This window comes from Apaloderma vittatum, unplaced genomic scaffold (genome assembly GCF_000703405.1).
Source record: "Apaloderma vittatum isolate BGI_N311 unplaced genomic scaffold, ASM70340v1 scaffold5794, whole genome shotgun sequence".
NCBI lineage: Eukaryota > Metazoa > Chordata > Aves > Trogoniformes > Trogonidae > Apaloderma > Apaloderma vittatum.
This window is the reverse complement of record NW_009710832.1, coordinates 20,257-40,471: the sequence shown is the minus strand read 5'-3', so window position 1 is coordinate 40,471 and position 20,215 is coordinate 20,257. Positions and strand designations below refer to the sequence as shown.

Here is a 20,215-nt window from a genome sequence, read left to right as displayed (position 1 = left end):
TCTCCAGCCACTCCTCTCAAGCCTGTAGTCCCGCCAGGGGTTCTTGTGGCCAAAGTGCAGGACTCGGCATTTGGCCTTATTGAAACTCATGCAATTGGTCTTGGCCCATGGATGAAGTCTGTCTAGATCCTTATGCAGACCCTCTACCCTCAAGCAGATTACACTTCCACCCAGCTTGGTGTCACCTGCAGACTTACTAAGGGTGCACTGCATCCCCTTGTCCAAATCATTGATGAAAATGTTAAAGAGGACTGGGCCCAGTACTGAGCCCTGGGGGACACAGGTCAAATGCCTTCTTAAAGTCAAGGTAGATGACATCCACAGCCTTTCCTTCATCCAACCAGCAGGTCACACTCTCACTGACGAAGACCAGGTTTGTTAACCAGGACCTGCCCTTCATAAATCCATGCTGACTGGGCCTGATCACCTGGTTGACCTGCATATGCTGCATAATGGAACTCAGGATAGTGGAACGCAGGATGACAATCATGCTTAACTATGCTTACTTAAGCATAATTGTACTTAATGGATCACTATGATTAACATACATGGCGTTTGTCTGGATTTTTAAACTTACTTAACCTACACATCTGCTTGTCCTTCTGTTTAACTTGATGGCTGTGCAGTAACCCAAAGAATAACACACTGCATTTCAGTGTGTAATCAATTTTTACAGAAAATACTTTTTCTTTAAAATTAAAATTATAAATAGGTAAAAAAACATTAGGTAAAAATTAAGTCCATCAGTAAATATCAAGGAACCATAAACCTTACTTTCTCCAGGTTAGTGAGATACAGAAGTTGTCCTAATTTCTTTTGAAGCTGTGATTTAGCAACTGCCTTGTCATTCAAGAGTTTCACTCGATTTTGCTCTACCTATGGAAACAGTATTAAACACGTATTAAAAAAAAAGAAAAAAATAGTTAACTTGTACAATAAGGCTTAAATTCATTTTCTGGAGAAATTTACTGGAGATAGACAGAAGAACTGTTTATGCTGTAAATTTAAGATGCACTTCTCCTCAAGCAAAATTGATTATCCATTCCTTTCATGTACCTAGTATGAACACAGTACTGTAAACAGGCTGAGACCCAGAAGGTATACAAACTCGCTCTTTATTGGTTTATTTGCATTATTGATACTTTCCAGAGACAAAACCTTTTAAAAATAACTTAATTTTTAAAATGTTCCTTTCAAAATTCAATTTATCATCCATCTTCTTACAGCCAAATAGACTCTACTGCTAGTTCCAAAACCAACGTCTAAGAAACAATTACTTTCTTTACACTTAGAAGCTTTTACTTTCTACTTAACCTGTACAAAGATAGAAACATCAAGCTAACTCCTTTTTAGACCAATAACAATTGGTAGTGGCATAGTTATTAATACTGTAGAAGATGCAAGCAAATGAAGGATGAAGGCCAAAGTAATGAGTGTTTTTTCTATTGTTGCAAATACATACATAAATCTTAGACTTTAACATCTGCTCACCAAAGTGCTCCATTTTAAGCATCACTTTACTACACAGATGAAATATCTATTTCCTTACAGAAAGAAAAGTAATACTTTCCTCTAATACAATGAATCACAGAATGTTTATATTGAAAACATATTTCAATTGGCAGAAAAAAAAAAGAGGTTAAATCAACTCTGTATTTTCTCTATGTTCATGAAAATATCTCAGAGGTGGTCAGAAATTCCAAGATATTGAAAAAAGATTTGTCTTTTAGGTTTTCACGACTGTTTTTAAGGTCTTTATGGAAAGTAGCACTGCAGGTGAGAAATCAGGTCAGCTTAATTTTCCACCAGCTTGGAAAACTGGGCAATTGTAGAGAAAGGTCCTGGAGCCATTCACCTGCTGCTGGAAGGACAGCAGTCTTTGGAAATATGCCACTCTCACAGTCAGAAGGCTGTATCAAAATAAGAGTTACAAGCTCAAATTTGATACACTGAAACAGAAATAGGAACTCCTTACTCCACCAAGGCTTTCTGAAATGGAAACAGAGGCGTACTGTAGACCTTATAAACAAATCTAGATAGAGATTTTATTTCTATAGGTGGCAATTTCTATCAGAAAAAACCTCCAAAACATATTTCTTTCCTGCCTAGTACTTTACCTCATGTGGTTCTATGATGTGGAGAACCGGTGGATTTAGTTTTGGCTCATCGGGATGACGCACTCTCAACCGTTCTGTAGCCATTGCCAGTTCATCAATAGCAGACACGTGATTCCTAAGTACCATCCAGTACTCATGAAGCAACTGTAAGAAAAGCCCAAACAAATCAGTAGCAGAATTGAGGAACTGAGTTCCCTTTATGAGACTCTGCCATACAATGCATAATGTGAAAATCTCTTTGGAATAAGGGATATTATTTCTTCACAGTAATTCAGCCACAACAACAAATTATGAAGAAAGACAAAACAGTACAGAGACTGTCTTGCCTGCTTGCTTTTCCACCTTCTCTTTATGAATAACTATATGCAGCTGTCTCATTTCTTCTATAGCTATTATTACGAAAACTAATGCAACTAAAAGTTCAGAAACAAAACACCTCACGAGACCAACCAAACACAGATTAAAATAATGAAAAATTATTAAAAAAATTTTAAACACCTAGCTAGTAAAGTACTAAGACTGCTTCTTAAATATGAAGTATACTTTAAAGAAATATTAACAGTTTGAGTGGTCTTGGCAAATGCATCAGATTCAGTTCTTGCAAGAAAAAGTAAGTTCTGGCTTTCTACAAGAGAAATGGCTACAACTGAAAGCATGCTATAAACAGACATTATTTTGAAATTACTGATAATACTGTAAAATATTTCTTCCTAAGCTTTCCACTATTTACATATTTTACAAAAAACATCTTCAGTGATCTCACAGAAATTCTAAGACCTTTTGCAAATGCCAAAAATTACTATTTTTTGATATCTGATTTTTCAGTTCTGAAGATATTTCTAAACAGTTCCTGAGGAGTGTGCTAATTATCTAAGGTTTTTCTTTTAGCTCAAGAAAGACTACTGATGCATTTGTTTTGAGTTATACCAGGATTATAAACAAAATTACGTATATTAAACCTGCCACACAGAGTAAGAACAGAGAATAAGCTGAATGGAGCTTATTCCTGCAAAACTAAAGAAAATAAACTAAGGCAGAAATTAAGCTACTTTTGCTTAATAAAAAAAAAAAAAGAACAAAGAAACACAAAGAGAAAAAAAACGAACTCAGAAGAAAAAGGCATTTTAGACTTAAGAGTTATTTACAGAGTATCATCCCCGCAGCTCAATAGTGTCAGTATCAATGTAGAAAATCAGTATTTCCAAGACAAAACAGACTGAAAATAGTGCTGTTATGATTCTTTCTCACTAGCATATTAGTGCCACCCTTTACTACCATCCTAGTTAAGGACAGGAAGAAACTGTGGCCGCTTCTTGCAGCAAAAAATCCCCAACACATTGCAATGCCGTGGTAACTGGTTCTGTAAACTGCTACAAGCTGAGGACATAAAATGAAGCATGAGAACAGGTAGTGTCATTATTCTCCAGTCAGCATTTTGGTACCAAAAGCAAGTGACTTGATTGTAAGAGCAACACAATTCAAAATTATTAAACACCTCATAAAGTTATTAGATACCTAAATACTGATTGAGGTATTATTCTGTTGAAAAAGGTTTTGCACTGTGATACACTGTAACCTAATAAATTTTTTAAAGGCAGCTCCAGATTACGTCTCGCTCCTAAGTAGTGCTACCAATTACAGGCAAGTAGGTGATCAGTGACCAAGTCTGCTGAAAAACAAAGACACATAAGGTAGATTCTCTAGAGAACCTTCTCTTCTATGGACTAAAGGTAATGACAAATGTTTAAATTCTTGGATAACATACTTGTGCAAGAAGTATCTTTGTTTTTTCAAATCTTCCTATGAAAAAGCAAATTAAGTGATGATTTCCTAGAATCATGAAATGGAAGGCCTGGGAGAAAGGTCACAGGGGCAAAAACATGTAGATGTGGTGTTTAGCGACATAGTTTAGTGGTAGACCTGGACCTGGTAGTTTAACAGTTGGACTCAACTATTTTAAAGGTCTTTTCCAACCTAATAGAATAGAATCATAGAATCATTTAACTTCCTTTGAAGTCAGCTCCCCACGCCCCAAAAAACAAAAGTGTAAGAAAGAGTAAACTTGGCACTAGTGTACCAAATGAAGCAGAAGTCTGTGTTAATTAAAAACGAGTAGGAGCAGCATTCCTGATTACACCTAAACTGTCAGACAGTATGAGAACGTTATGTGTAACAGCTCTTCCTGGTTTTCCATCACTGGTATGTATTCAATGCAAGGAAACACAGATGCACAAGGATGCATAAAGCAAGTCGCAGTAGACTCCTGTAGTTCTCTCTGATCCAAACAACAGCAATTATTTCAGGTGACACTGTGTAGTAAACAAGATCCAGGAAGTAAAGCAATTGTGAAAGGACATCTGTAGCTAGCATAAGACTGAAGGTAAAGTGAATTACAGAACGGACCATCACTCAGTTAGCTGAGTCTTGCTACACTGTAATTTAACCAAACAGGCACGTTTAGTTATACTGCATACTGTCTTCACAGATGCAGTTAGATTGCTTACTAATTTGCTTAGTAGCTAGTACAGCTTTTAGAAACTCTTAAATCACATATAAACCACTTAAAATCAAATTCTGTAATAAGCACAGTGTAAAAAGCTTTTTGTGGGCAAACCCTTGATTTCAGGAATACAACTTAGTTTTGTTTTCATATTCACCTTAAATTTGCTCATATTACATTAAATGGACCACCCAACTGTTTCATCCCATCTCATTTACTGTACCTTATACTCCTTTTTCCAAGCTTCATAGAGTTCCAGAAATATGCTGCCTTCTTCTGTAAGCTTAACATCCATTCGGTGAGCTTTGGCAAAGGACAGAAGAGCTTTCAAGGCACGTTCAGTTTCACTGGTTGCCCACAGTCCTCTACTTGTGGTGGGCAAACGGTCATCAACAAGCCCTTCTTCATCTTCTATCATCTCCTCAAATATTGCCATTTGGCCTTTAACACTTAAAACCAAACCCAACATGTTACTCATCACTGATTTTGTACTTCCACATCAGTTTCTACTTATCATATACTTCAGCTTTCTAAGCTTTGATTAAAGGATAAAGCAAACCAAATACAAACAGACGTTTTATTACTTGATATCTCAAAAACTTGCTTTGAACACAGTGACCTCAGAATTAACAGTGAAATCACTGTACAGGCCATTTTGTCAGCTCAAAATCATCCAGAGCATTTGTAAAGGCTTACACATCCTAACTATCTTTCCATAGTTATTAATGACTTTTGTCGCATGCATTTAAAAAAATCTGCAATTTTAACTTCTTAAATCAGCAAGCGTTGCAGTTAAAACTCTGATGCAAAATTTGCCCTGTTTAAGAACATTACAGCTTCCCAGTTTCCTCCTAGATAAATAATGTTGATTCAGAAATGCTCGTTTCCTAAAGATTCTATTAACCACTAGGTAACAAAGCTCCCACTAGTAAAGACTTCTCAGAATGTTTTCTCAGTGGTCTCAAGATTTTTGAATCTAATTTTGACATTGTGAGGGGTATGAGAAATAAAAGTCAAAGAGAACACGTGCAGAGGGCTATAATCTATGCCTCTCCAGCACCGTCCACTAAGCATCTCTCTCACACTGTGTGCTGGTACAACTTTTCTTTCAGTTTACAGCTGCATTCACATCTGAAATCTCCTCTCTTGTAGCATTAGTCAAATTTTGTTGCCTTATGAATTATACAGAATTAACAAAATAGAACTATGAAGGAGTATGGTATTGTATCACTAGCAACTGGAATGAAAGCATTTGCGTAAGCAGGAATATGCATTTAATTGGCATAGTTGTATTTATATACACACTTTCTGAGCACCTCATTTCAAATGCATGGGCATATTACACAGCTTGAGAATAAGTGGCATTATTCATTCCTTGTACACAACTTTTTCAAATAAAATTTACATAGAAAATTAAACCTAACTATCAAGGCCACTAGAAGGAAGTTGCTGTAATTTTTTCATAAAGTTCTTTTAGAAAACTTAAAGTAGAAAATATAAAACAATTCAATTGTCACTTTTTTAATAGTGACAGGTTTTATACAGCCATGAACTTACGTATGAGAAAAGAGCTTTGACTCATATTCTGTGAACAACTCGTCAGCCTTACAAAAGACACAACTGCAACACAAGATTGAAAATAAAAGCATTCAGAATTTCATCAGAAACCAAACTAATTCCTGTAATTCCCTATTCTAACACATAAAACCACACAAAGTCCTCTAAAAAGAACAATCTAACAGTCTTATGTACACTTCATATAATAATTGAAAGGAAAAGATTTTGTAAGAATAAACCCAGAGTAAGGTTACGTACATTCAGTATAATAATTGACAGAAAAGATTTTGTAAGAATAAAAATAGAATAAGGTCACGATTAACAAAAATGGATCTGTGGTATCTGCATGCATACAAACCCTGAGTACAGAATAAAGACTTTAATGTCTTACTTGAAGTGAAGGAGTACTAAAGCATATTTTCTGTTTTCAGGACATACTTGTTAAGTGGAAGTCTGACGGGTCGCAAATGACAGATAGTGGCAGCCTCAATAACCTGCTTAGAGGGAGGGCCTTCTAAGTTTTTCACTGCTTCTCTTACAATCTTCCGAAACTTCTTCACTTCCTCCAGCTGGGTTGTGAGCAGGTATTGAAGACCTCTGCAGTCACGGAATCTGATTTAAAGAAAAAGGGAAATAATTGCACTGAACTGACTCACTGAATCCAAACTTAACTCAGTATTTTGAAGCAGAAGAGGAATAGCTAAATAGCAATCTAGGACAACATGTGAAGTTCGTATCATTCGTAAATGCTTATTTATTGCTACATGTAACGCTTTTAAAAATCATTTTGTCGTATCCTCTGAGATGATGCTTAGTATTTGCAGAATAGAAAGGTTCTTTCCAAGACTCGAGAGATGCAACAGTATTAATAGTCAACAGCAGCCTACAACATTCTGGTCCACAACACAAACCTAAAGGCAAACAACTGCACATACTTACAGTCTTATTTGCATCTGTTGGCCAACGAACTATTTTCAAAGCACCTGTGCAATTCACAGCAGACACATACACTCATCACAAAAAACACTGCATTTTGCAAGTTAGCTTTCAAAGTTAAAATAATATCCCTAATATCCATTTTGAACAGACAGAATTTCCTTCTTCCTTTTCAGTATAATTCTGAGTTTTGAAGAGGTAAACTTTTGTACCTGTATTTAGATTATTCAACAGAATTGGTAAGTCCTGAAAAGTAAGACATGCTTACTTTCATCAAGATCAAGGAATTGCCACCTTTTGGAATCACAAGAGAGCAGTCATAGTGGACAATAAATCTTTAGATATTGAATTAAGATCTGTGCATATTTTGAGTATTGAAATATATACATACACATTTTTAATACACATTAGATTTTTATATACATGTGTATATAAGAGGCTGGGAGAAAAGAGTTTATTTATTAAATCTCCTTAATTAAGCCTTAAAATAAGATCACTCGAGGGAGACCTTACTGTTTTCTACATCTATCTAACCAGAAAGTACACAGAAGATTAACGCAAACTTTTCTGAAAGGCACATGGTGAAAGGACAAGAGACTATGGACACAATACGCAACACAGGAAATATTAACTACATTGAAGGATCTTAAATCTCCCACCCCCCCACAGAAGTGGGTCAAATACTGGAAATGAACGCACACAGAGGCTATGGAATCTCCCTCCTTGGAGATATCCTAAACTTAAGTGAGCAAATTCCTGTGCAATCTGATCAGGCTGAATGTCTGCGCATGGGACCGGATCTATAAACTGGGGGCTGGTCGAGGTGACCTCCAGATGTCCCTTCTAATCCATTATTCTATAATTGCGCACAACAACAGCATTGCTGTCTCTAACATGAAACGAAACCGAAATTTTTCGCTCAGAAAAACAGTGATACTATTTTATGGTGTTAATACAAGGATTTTCTGATATTGTTGTTCTACCTCCCATTTAAGAAAATCAGTTTCTTTTAGAAGTTACTTGACTTTAATGCAATAAACTTTGAATCTTGCTTGCTCAGCAGTTGCATGAGTATAGAAGATTGTAAAACCACAGGAGATAATACTAAGGAACATTCAAAATAATGCTTGTCTAGGAGAAAACTATAATTCTGATTTTCTTCCCAAGCCTTCTATCGAGCTACACCTTTTTTGGGCAACTGTTGCTGAAACTTAATTGCATCCCAGATGCTCTGAAGCAAAAAAAAATGCCCTCTATTTAATTACAACTGTTAGCACAAACTGGCAAGAGGACTTGAGCAGACTTAATTGTATTCATTACCCTATTTTAGCTATTTTCTTACTTTTCTGCCATGGAGAGTTTATTAGTCTGCTGTTTGTAGTTGCAGATTATTTCATTTTGCACACGCTGGACAAGCTCTTCATCAATGGCATACTCTATTGCTGTCTGGATGACATCCAACCACCAGGGAGAACGTGAATTTATCTGTATGCAAAAGAACAGTTTTACCTATAAATGTTCAACAAGCAACACGTTTACTCATTGCAGCAGAGGCTTATACTGCCCTTCAGGCCACACTCAAACACAGACTGGTAAATCCCATGAAAAGTGGAAGATGAGAGCATGCTTAAAAAATAGTCCCTTTCCTGTTTAAGTGAATACATAACCACGAATTTTTCTACATTCCCATCTACTTCCACACCTTCAACTTGCTTAAGCAGAATTAGATTCACCAAGGCCATCTACACTGAACAGCCACAGAGAAGTACTGTAACCTCAAAGTTTCCTCTTCCTCTCAGAGATGAAAGGTTAATTCAATCAGAATTAAGCTCTCTGAAATTAACAGCAACAACTAGGTGACCTTATAATTTTAAAAGGTGAAAGATACAGTTTACTTCCATATGTGCTATTTGCCCTCATTGCTTTATTATTTCCCTAATATTATGCAAGTGACAGGCAGCATTTCTACTCAGGTGCTTATCAGTTCTTTACAGGGTTGCACCTTCCCATGAAACCTAAATTTTCATACTGACTGAACACAATTAAGCCTTAAGCACAATGACTAAATGCATGGCAAAGAACTACTCCTTTAAAAGTAACTAAAATACTACCTGACATACCCCAGAAATCTTTCAGGGCCAAATGCTGTGCAGGTGAAGCACAGTTAATATAAAAATCAAGTATGGTGTTAAACTTCACTACTATTATCCCACCATGTACTTCTGATTTGAGTGTTCTGTTCATCTGTGTGCATCTAGGTGGGGAGCACAGAATATGTTTTGGGGGTCTGTATACATGTGAAGTCCCTTTCCAAACAGGCCTTCAAAGAACTGTTAGAGGGAACAAAAAGCTGGAGTTCCAGATAAATGGATGAAAATGAAGCTTAAAGAAATCTCAAAATTCAGAGGCTAACTGTGTAAGAGGTACTTGCCTTTCTCTGGAGCTCCCGAATAGTCTGCAGAACGGGCTGTAAGGCCTGATGGACTTCTGCAACTTCTGCATTGGATTTACTCATATAATGCTGTCGAAGTTGCTCTGCCTGTGTGAAAATAAGAGCTTAAAATCATGCACAAGTTATATTTATGAGGAATATTTGAAAATGTAAAAACCTCTCCAACTACCTACAGGCTATCCGCTTTCATTCATAACCAATATTTCACTTTTTTTTTCCTCTAGAACCTTGCATTATAAAAAGGAATTCCTATCCCTCTGTACATTAAAATATGGTATGTTCAACACTCAAACAATAAAAAGATCTGAAAATTATCTAAGAACAGGACAATTTAACTTACCTACATATTAAGTGCATCCATAAAATAACAAAAAAGGGGTTTTTTCTTTTTAATATGTTATCAAATACATTTTTTTTCACAAAAATTACTTCTAACAGTGAAAACTCCTCTTGGTATTGTGTCTCCACAATATAATTAGTACCAGTTTATTAGATATTTTAAAAACTGATTAACAATTAACTATCTTACAAATAACACATACACATATACATATCTTTCACTATTACAGATTTCACTACATATCTTTATTTTACACATTTTAGAGTGTGTTTCCTCTTTTTGTTTGCTGTTACCAAGATAATTGTATTATCAATACAGAGAGAGCTCAATTTACCAAGAGTGGGCAGGACGAAGCACAAGAGAAATGTATTCCCTTAAAAAAAAAATCAAGTACAGGAGGCAGGAGTTCTGCATGGATAGACAAGGAGCTTCTGGAAAAACTAAAATGGAAGAGGGAAATTTACAAGATGTGGAAAAAGGGTCTGGTTAATTGGGAGCATTACAGAAATACTGCCAGAGTGTGTAGAGACTTGACAAGAAAGGCCAAAGCTCTCTTGAAACTTAGTCTGGCTAGGGAGGTGAAAGATAACAAGAAGAAATTTTTCAAATACGTCAATGACAAAAGGAGGAGTAGGCTAAGAGTGAGTCCACTGGTAAATGAGGTGGGAGATATAATAACAGAGGATGCAGAGATGGCAGAATTGTTGAACACCTTCTTTGGCTCAGTAGTTCTAAGATCAGCCCTCGGGAAACTCAGTCATTAGAAATAAGGGAGTAAAACTGAAGCGAGGAAGACTCTCCACTGGTCAGTGAGGATTGGGTTAGAGAACTCTTGTTGTTACTGAGCCCCTCTCCATCATTTTTGAAAAATCATGGAGAATGGGAGAGGTGCCTGAGGACTGGAAGAAAGTCAATATCACTTCAGTCTTCAAAAAGAGAAAGAAGGAGGACCTAGGCAACTACAGACCAGCCAGCCTCACCTCCACCCCTGGAAAGGTGGTGGAGCAGCTTGTTATGAAGGCCATCTCTAACTAAATGGAAGAAAAGAAGGTTACCAGGAGTAACCTTCACAAAGTGGAAATCCTGCTTGACTAATCTGATATCCTTCTACGAAGACGTGACCAAACAGGTAGGTGAAGAGAGCGCAGTGGATGTCATACACCTCGACTTCAGTAAGGCTTTTGATACTGTCCTCCATAACATCCTCAGAGGTAAACTCAAGGAATGTGGGACAGATGATTGGACAGAGAGGTGGATTGCAAACTGGCTCAGCAACAGAGTTCAGAGGGTTGTGATCAGCGGCACAGAGGCAAGCTGGAGGCCTGTGGCCAGTGGTGTTCCCCAGGGATCAGCACTTGGTCCAGTTTTGTTCAATATCTTAATCAATGACCTGGATGAGGGTGTAGAGTGTGCCCTCAGCAAGTTCGCTGCTGATACGAAACTGGGTGGGATGGCTGACACACTGGAAGGCTGTGCATCAACAAGGCTAGAGAGCTGGGAGAAGGTGAACGTCATGAAGTTCAATAAAGACAAGTGTAGAGTCCTGCATCTGGGGAGGAATAACACCAGGCAGCAGTAGAGATTAGGGGATGTCCTGCTGGAAGGCAGTCCCATGGAGAAAGACCTTGGAGTCCTAGTGGACAGTAAGTTGTCCATGGGACAGCAATGTGCCCTTGTGGCCAAAAGGGCCAATGGGATCCTGGGGTGCACTAAGAAAAGTTTGTCCAGTAGGTCTAGGGATGTTGTCCTCCGCCTCTACTCTGCCCTAGTGAGACCACACCTGGAGTAATGTGTCCAGTTTTGGCCTCCCCAATTCAAGACAGACAGCAACTTACTGGAGAGAGTCCAATGGAGAGCTACGAGGATGATTAAAGGCTTAAACATCCCTCCTACGAAGAAAGGCTAAGAAAACTGAGGCTGTTTAGTCTTGAAGAAGAGAAGGCTGAGAGGGGACCTTATTAATGTATATAAATATCTGAGGAGTGGGGGGTCAAGAGGAAGGTGCTGATCTCTTCACAGTGGTGCCCAGTAACAGAACAAGGAGTAATGGGTTTAAATTAGAACATAGGAAGTTCTGCCTCAACATGAGGAGAAGCTTCTTCACTGTGAGGGTGACGGAGCATGAGCACAAGCTGCCCAGAGAGGTTGTGGAGTCTCCTTCTCTGGAGACTTTCAAAATCCACCTGGATGAGGTCCCATGTGGCCTGCTTTAGGTGTTCTTGCTTTGGCAGGGGGGTTGGACTAGATGATCTCTGGAAGTCCCTTCCAACCCCTAACATTCTATGATTCTATGACTTTCAGGTATTTGTATGAGCTACTGGCAAAAGACAGCTACAGAAGACAATCCCTCATTCACATTTACAAGCCAAATACATTTTTTTTCCACTTCTTCTCTTTAATATAACTTCAGGAGAAGGTGATATAAGAAAAAAAAAAAAATCGATAAAGGTAGGTAAAAGCTTCTTTAAATATTTAAAGAAAACAAGTCTTATTAAAATAGAAAAAAAAATGCTACCTACGCATAGAATTCACAAAAAAGGATAAAACCACAAGATATCCAAATAGTAAGACAGATACTGATCACCATCACATTAAGTTGGAGAGGCTGAAACAACTAGGCTCACTCAGCTAGGAGAAGAAAGGCTCAGGGGGTACAAAACTGCAGCCTTCCAGTAGCCAGAAGGAAATCACCAAGAATCAGAAGCCAGGCACTCTGCTCAAGTACACAGCAAGCAAACAACAGTGGCTACAAATCAGAATGGGAGGTTCTATGTGGATTTTTTTTTTCCACTATGAGGATTAGGAAGTATTGGAGCAAGTTGCTCAGTTAAGTTGTGACATCTATTTCCGTGGAGGTTTTAACAGCCCAGTTGGACAAAGCCCTGAGCTGCCTGGTCAGAAGTTCGTGTTGAGGTTCAGATAGAGACCTTCCAAGGTACTTTCCAACCCAAATGATGCCACAGTAACAACGTGGTCCACGTGTCAAGCACGAGTAACTAGTGTGGAACAGTGATCTCAGCACCCTTAATAGCTATTTCTCCTCTTAACATTGAGGATACACTCAAAAATGCAGTGACTTGCTCATCTGGCCAAAGGTGGTCAACCTTTCTATATGTTTAGGCAGCACAAGAGTGACAGGGCTGAACCAGTTGCTGTGAGGCACATGGAGACAACATAATACAGAGAGAGCCTGGATGGGCACCATGGGCAAACCTTAGGCTATGAAGAACACTGCAAATCAGGACCTTCTCAAGAAGGTTTCAGAGAAGATATATCAGTACCACACACAGGACCGAAAAGAAAAGTGAAAAAACAGCTTCAAGGCATGATTGAGAAGATGGATTAGACAGCAATAGCTTACATTTACTAGGGGACAGGGAAGTATTTTGGAATGGAGGGCACCTATGCAAGAAAAATAAACTTCACCTAGAGAAGACTGGCTATCTGCAGTTAAAACGAGAAAAGCAATAGAAAGTGTGAGGAAATGAAGGACTCGGAAGAATTCAGGATGATGCATTGTGGGGATGAAGAAATCACATTTTATAGATAGAAACACTCACAACATAAACATAAAACACACTCACGAGAGATCACCAAGCATTCAGAACAGCAGCATTTTACTGGACATTTCTGCTCTCAACTCACACACTACACAACTCTTGTTTTTATTAACAATGTACATTTCCTTTCAGGTTAACTTGAAAGCTATTTAATGTTACTTTTTCAGTTAGTTAGAGAAAATATTGAAGGAGAATAAAAAGGTGCTCTTCAAATATGTTTATATAAAAAAGAACAATGTTTACCTCTTCTGCAAGTCGGCTATCACGCAAAGTCGGGGGAATTCCTGGGTGCTTTGCCAACAACAATTCCATCAAATTGTGTGTAGAATGAAGTCTCTAAATTACACAAAGTCAAGAGCGATCACGAAAAAATACATTGCAGTATCTACGACAGTAAAAGCTTAAACAGCAATGAAAGCTTATAGTAAGATATTAGTACTCATTTAAAATCAGTTTTATTCATCTGGAAGTATCTTACAAAGAAAATAAGCATTCTTTTCCCCATTTTACTGATGTAGGAAATGAAACTTTAAAAAGATCTGTTTCAACATTTCAAAAGGAATTCAAGCAGGCAAGTTTGATACCAAATCATCACACATCCTCCCAATTATGATGATCTTTCACATCATCGTAAGGAAACAATTTATTCAGCCTATCTGAAGCAAAATAAAGTGTAAGGAAAAAATGAATAATTTTTCATACTTTTCACTTTGCTGAAATAAAAGATGACTAAATAAAGCATGGCATTTTTGTTCATTTTCAGGGAAAACCAACTTGATCATTAATACAAGGCAACTCTATTGCTTTTCCTTAGGTTCACCCTCTGTATCTCAAAATAGATCCCTAATACTATGCTGCCTCCCTGTCTCCCACACATTAGTAACAGGAACCTCTGCTATTACGAACTTGTACACTTCTCACCTCCTAAATTCACTTCACCTTCACCTTATTACTACTGCAGCCACTGCAGAGCACTGGCCAGCAGTGGTTTGCCATTATATTAAAGAGCAAAGGCTACACAACTGGGAAGTACTCAACAGAAGTTGTTTTACTGCACAGAGGCAATATTAGGCTGTGTACGTTCTGAAGGGAAAAAACCCCAATCTTTACTGGATTGCATAATCCAGTAAAACAGCTTAATTAACAATTTCATTATGAGTAGTTTAACAAATTTATGCTGATATGGCTATGGTAAGTGAAAAATGCCCGTGGAAAGTCACAAAGGAGAGAGAAGTATCAAGGAAGCACAACAGAGCAATCGGATGTCCATACATCAGATAATCAAACAATAACTTCATTAGTGAAGCAAAGTAAAGAAATAAACAATTGATCACTTATTTGTCACTAACATTTTAAATATCTTGTTATGCTTAGGGCAATTTTGGTAAATTTGAAACTGGTATTTCTTGAAGAAATATAAATTGCTTTTTTATCAGGAAAATACATTCATATTTTTAAATACAGTATTCAAAACGTGTTAATATATTGCCTGAAGAGAAAATTCACTATGACTATTTTTCATGTTTTGATGTCCTTTTGGAGGACATCTTCTGCAGGGGACCAATTTAATTATTCTCTGTCATTTGGCCTATTAATATAATTCCCAACACAAACACAGAATCCTGTATTTGCAGGATGTAATATAGTACCATTAATGTGAGCACAGTCACATACACAGATCTAGGGATTCAGCTTATTGCAGAACAGCAGGTGGAGATAATACACTGCTGCTGGGATATCACAAAGACTCACAAGCAAAAGGTTTTAAGAATTCAGTAGCTTTATGAAACGTGAAGGTGACCAGACAGATTCCTATCTAAAGATTGTGATAATGACAGCAGGCTGAAAGAGTCATTCAGCACAGCACTGAGAGGAAAAAAAGACTGACCTGTTGAATTAAATCTAAAGTATTCCAGTTCTTAACTACACCTCTTTACATATGAATGCTCACTCACTTGCAAGGAATCTGTTTTGAGCTTTTCTTTGTGTTCTTCAGATGATCGTAACACTTCTCTGTACAGTTCTGCAGCCAATGCATATTCTCCTGAATTAAGAGATTAACAAAAAAAATACACATACTGGTTGGTTTTTAAATAAACAAGCAGCCATGACTGGCCATCACGTGTACTAAGATGTTTTCAGAGAGACTGTACAGTATCTGCCTGTCTTCAAAAATCTTCCCTGCTCATTTCATGCCATCCACTTCCCTCACAAAAAACACCCCCAAATGGTAAAAGACAGAGTATTATATTTACAAAGATGAAAGCAGTTTCCAAATTAAATAGCTTTTATGACTGCAAGATCTGTAGACTTCTTGATCTGAAAATGTGTATTCACAGTTGCCAAGTCCAAAAAAATCTCACATTGCACTAAAAAAATTATTTACAAATAAATTCAGATCACAAATATGTTATTCACTCTTCTAGTGAAAACAATGAAAGTTGTCATAGTTCAGAAATGCAGAAACGATTAAGTGCATGCAAGGAACATAACTACTGACATAAGCTGCTAACATCACAATCACTTCTCAGAAAATAGATCATATAAATTAAAAAAGAAATACAAAATCGAAGTTGCATATGGAAAAGCAGCAAAAAAAAAAAATAAAAATCAATGTCTATTTTCTTTTCTCAACTGACAGAAATTTACTTAGCCAGTAATTGTCTTAGAAGACTGTTAAAACATGGAGAAGTACAGGGATATTAAATGTATAAAGACAGATAACTGAGTAAAACAAAATCCATCTTCCTACATATCTGGAAGTATAACAGTTTTATTTCAGCAACATTTGTTGCTTCTTACATTGAAACAGTTGTAAGGGTGCAGTCCTACAACATACTATTGCCATTACTAGGAACAGGCCATAAGCTGTGTACTGAATTTGCAAGGACTCAAGCTTAACACTTGTCAGGCCCCCTACCAATTTTTCTTGACCTGCTAGGACCTTTTATTTGGCTTAGCTGTGACAGCAATGTCTCTAATTCACTAGGTGTCTATGGCTACTTTTTATTATTTTTTTTTAAAAAAAATCTTTTGTTTATCTTTGCGTGGCACAATCATAGTTTTATATAGATAGCAGTAACAAGCAAGTTATTCCATGTAGAATGAGATATTTACAACTGACACAATGATGTAGTGTAGAGAAATACAGGCCTAGTAACAATGGCAGAGGCCTTGAAAAGTAAAAATACAGGATGCAGTGTAGAGTACAGCCATGGGATGCTCAGAGATGGTGCACAGGCTTGGCAGTGAACAAGAAAGCCATGGCTATAAACAACTCACCCACAGTCAAAGAAATGCAGACCTAGAGCTGGACAAAACTGGTTTTAGGGGCAACAAAGAGAACAAAGAAATAGTATGTAACATTCATAAAAGGCATCATGTACACTAAATTTGGTGCTAACATGGAGCTGCAGACCAGTGAAGAAAAAGAAAGGTGTAAAAGTGTGCTAGCAAACATAAAAACGACCCTACTGGGATCCTTGAGTAAGAAACCATCACCACAAACAGCGTATTCCACCTGATGAAGAGCTCCAGGTGGTGACAACTAGCCATAGTACTGCCACCATAAGCATGAAACACCTGATCTCAGAACTCAGAAGGGCAAGAAAAACAGTAGAAATAAGTGTATTTATTTTATTTTTTTGCCTGTAACAATTAGGTTAGGACTAATTACAATTACAGCTAAAAGATTTCAATTACACTAACAACTTCATGGCCTTTACTTACATACAAGGTGAACTTTCTCCCTGCTGATAAAGAGGACTGAGTGTAACAGTAATGCTGGGGTGGGAAGTTCTAGACTAGAGCTCTGCGTCAGTCCTGCTTTTGTTTCTCACCAAATACAATTTTCACTATCTGCTTTTAAAAAAAAGGCTAAACTTAATTTTTTCTACTGTTATATTTCAGAAGTATTTAATCTGCACAGAAATCTTTTTAATAGAATTAATTCTCTCTGGAAAACTTGATCTCCATCCTGTAATCATAAAATATTTCAAGCCTACTAGCAACTAAGAGTAGATAATCTGAATGCAGTCTTTATGTAAGGCAAGTAACGGAACTGGTAGTTTGCTTGTTCTCCTCTTCCAAGGAAGACTTTAACATGAACTGGAAAAACTCAAGCAGATTGTCAGCTGTACAAGACTTATTACCTGGCAAAGAAGCATTTTTTTTTCTGCAGTCATGACTAAGTCATTTTAATTTATTATTTTGTTTACTGGTCATTCAAGATTTATATAATTATTTTTGTTTCCCATTCAAAGCTCTTTTTTCCTCCTAATTCAGACAAAATCTACATTGCCATAGCCGTATAACCAGCAGCAGCAGAGATTCCACAGTCAGCATAGCAGTTTGCATGGCAGAGGGCACAAAGGAAGCCCAGAAAGCAATACTGATAAAACAAAAGCAGGTTAAGTACAATTACACAAGTATGATTTCTTTTATCCTTCCAGGACACATAAGTGGTAGAATCAAGAATGAATATGAAAGAAAAAAGCCAGAAATACTCCGAGACATCTCAAAGGTGCACCAAACTACACCTACTCTTTTCTCCCTCATGCAGAACAGATCATAGTTTTTGTTACAAACACTATTACAAGCTTCTCCAGTTTCCCAAGACATCACTGTTTTTTTCCCCCCCTCTGTTCAGAAAAATATACTGGTTTTACATGGTGTCATCTAAACCATAATTAACCTACTAAAAGAAGTGAAGAATATGCTACAGCCATTCAGCCTTACCTTTAATGATATGGATACCAGCTAAGCCATTAAGAGCACACACCAGCTGTCGGTGAGCTTCCTCGCACTCTGTTCGACATTTCTTCTGCAGAGATGTTAACAGTTCCTCCATGGTCATGGTGCTGAAATGGAAACCAAATGGCTTAAATTTGAAACAAAACCACAATACCAAAGAAGTATAACTGTCATGCTGTGCAGCATGAAAGAGTCGGTGCGTCCAACACGTTGTACAGACGGTTAAGATTTATTTACTTATATAAAAAAAACCCTAGCTGTCAGCTTTTCTTCTAGCTAGAGCCTGAGTATGTCAAGAGGTTGACAACTCCTAAAAATAGAAAAAAAAAATAAGCAGCAAGAGGAAAATTAAGACTAGGTAAAATAATCTTTCATGAGGCAAAATATTTTGCTCCAACTGTTACAGTGTTGAACTGGAAACAGCTGAATGAAATAAAATGGATGAAAACAGCTACATGAGACTCTTTCTCCCCTCTGCTACCAATCTAAACACACACGGTCTCAAGGTAAAGAGAAAAATGTATGAAATAAGAACAGCGACAGATTAACAATTATCATCCTAAACTTCCTTTTCTACATTTGTTTGTAATATTTCTAACTCCTGAGAGGAATTTACTCAGTAGAGAATTAGCTTAACACAAAAATAAAAGACAGAGAGTGTTAAGAGGGAGAGACAAGAACAGAAATGAGAAAGAAGAAAGAAGCATGGATAGCTTGAAGTAAGGCCAAGGGGCAAAGAGTCCAGGCAGGAAGAAGACTGATGGAGAGACAGGAGAGTAAACTCCAACAACAGTCTGCAACAGCTAACCTGAGGCTGCTTCCATGGGACCAGACACTGCACCCCTCTCTCCGCCCCCAAAACTCTGCTTCTCAGCTTCATTCACCTTTAGGAGAAGGATTTACTATTTGGCATTTAGTGCTTTGGAACAGAGTAAGAGATGACACAACTCCTGTGCAGCCTGGGTCAAAGGTATACTGGAACGGTATCCTTGACTAAGGCTTTATTTTACCCTCCTTGCAACACTGTTCTACTTGCAAAAACTGTTCCTGGAGTTTATACTACAGTGTTACATCAAAGCAAGCTTTAAATCAATATAATCACTATTTTTCATTAACTGAATCTGCAGAGGTATTGGCAAACACATAGCACCTGCTGCTCACACTCTGATACTTCTACCATTACTACTTACTTTCAAAAACATCAGCAAACTATAACCAAATAATAAAAGCAAAATAATGTACTTATAAAACATGCAATTTCATACATATTCTGAGACTATTAATAAAGAAAAAAAGAAGGTTTGGGTTTTTTTTTTAGTCATTTCAACCAGGGGAGCCTAGAAAGCTCCCCTCGTAGGACTATATTTTTACTGAGTAGATGTTCTCATTAACTGTCTTCACTATATAGGTGGGAAAAAAGTCATCTAACATAGAATATGCTCCAAACTCAGCTTTCTTGTTTCAGACCAGATTCTCTCATCCATATGCTCCAGCATCAACTGTCTTGTTTCAGTACATTTCTCTTATTCACCAAAGTTCCTAGCACTGAACTTCATCATTCTCCTGCAAATAAACAAAGCTAAAAGCAAAATTTTCTCTGTTCTGAGAACATCCACTGCTGCAGTCAAGCTTGGTTCACAAAAAAAGATATGTAAATAGTGCTGGGAAACAACATCTCTTTGTATATATGATTTAAAACACATTTAATTCTCATTGCTAGTTTTTCCACCACAGTTACAACACAGCCATCACTCCACAATCATTCCATCAAAACATCAACACAGCACTAAGCTGCCCCCAGCGTACTCAGCTCAGTTTACATGTTTCATTTGTACTCCACTGGCTCATTTTAATGCAAATAATTTGGTATGGGCTGGTGAGAATTTAGATTTCTCTGACGTTTGAGTCGTTCCTTTCACACTGGCAGACTTAGGCAGAAAGTGCTATGGCACAATGCCTGCTACCGGTCCCTGCAAACTCAGTTACAGCTGCCTGGACACC

The 20,215-nt window shown here is 37.4% G+C and overlaps 1 protein-coding gene across 1 annotated transcript in view; it reads right to left on the bottom strand.

Annotated features, from left to right (window-relative positions):
• Positions 1 to 774: 774 nt before the first annotated feature.
• The window catches only part of SHPRH (SNF2 histone linker PHD RING helicase, E3 ubiquitin protein ligase), a gene marked incomplete at its 3' end in the record, with an annotated part of 37,968 nt that continues 18,527 nt past the window's right edge, over positions 775 to 20,215 (bottom strand). Inside the window, exons 13-22 of the mRNA XM_009867398.1 lie at positions 18,200 to 18,321; positions 15,418 to 15,506; positions 13,706 to 13,798; positions 9,542 to 9,649; positions 8,453 to 8,595; positions 6,613 to 6,786; positions 6,175 to 6,237; positions 4,841 to 5,066; positions 2,118 to 2,261; positions 775 to 876 (exon numbers count right to left, since the gene is read on the bottom strand). Coding sequence (XP_009865700.1) covers positions 775 to 876; positions 2,118 to 2,261; positions 4,841 to 5,066; positions 6,175 to 6,237; positions 6,613 to 6,786; positions 8,453 to 8,595; positions 9,542 to 9,649; positions 13,706 to 13,798; positions 15,418 to 15,506; positions 18,200 to 18,321 — 1,264 coding nt within the window. The remainder of the gene's footprint in view (positions 877 to 2,117; positions 2,262 to 4,840; positions 5,067 to 6,174; positions 6,238 to 6,612; positions 6,787 to 8,452; positions 8,596 to 9,541; positions 9,650 to 13,705; positions 13,799 to 15,417; positions 15,507 to 18,199; positions 18,322 to 20,215) is intronic.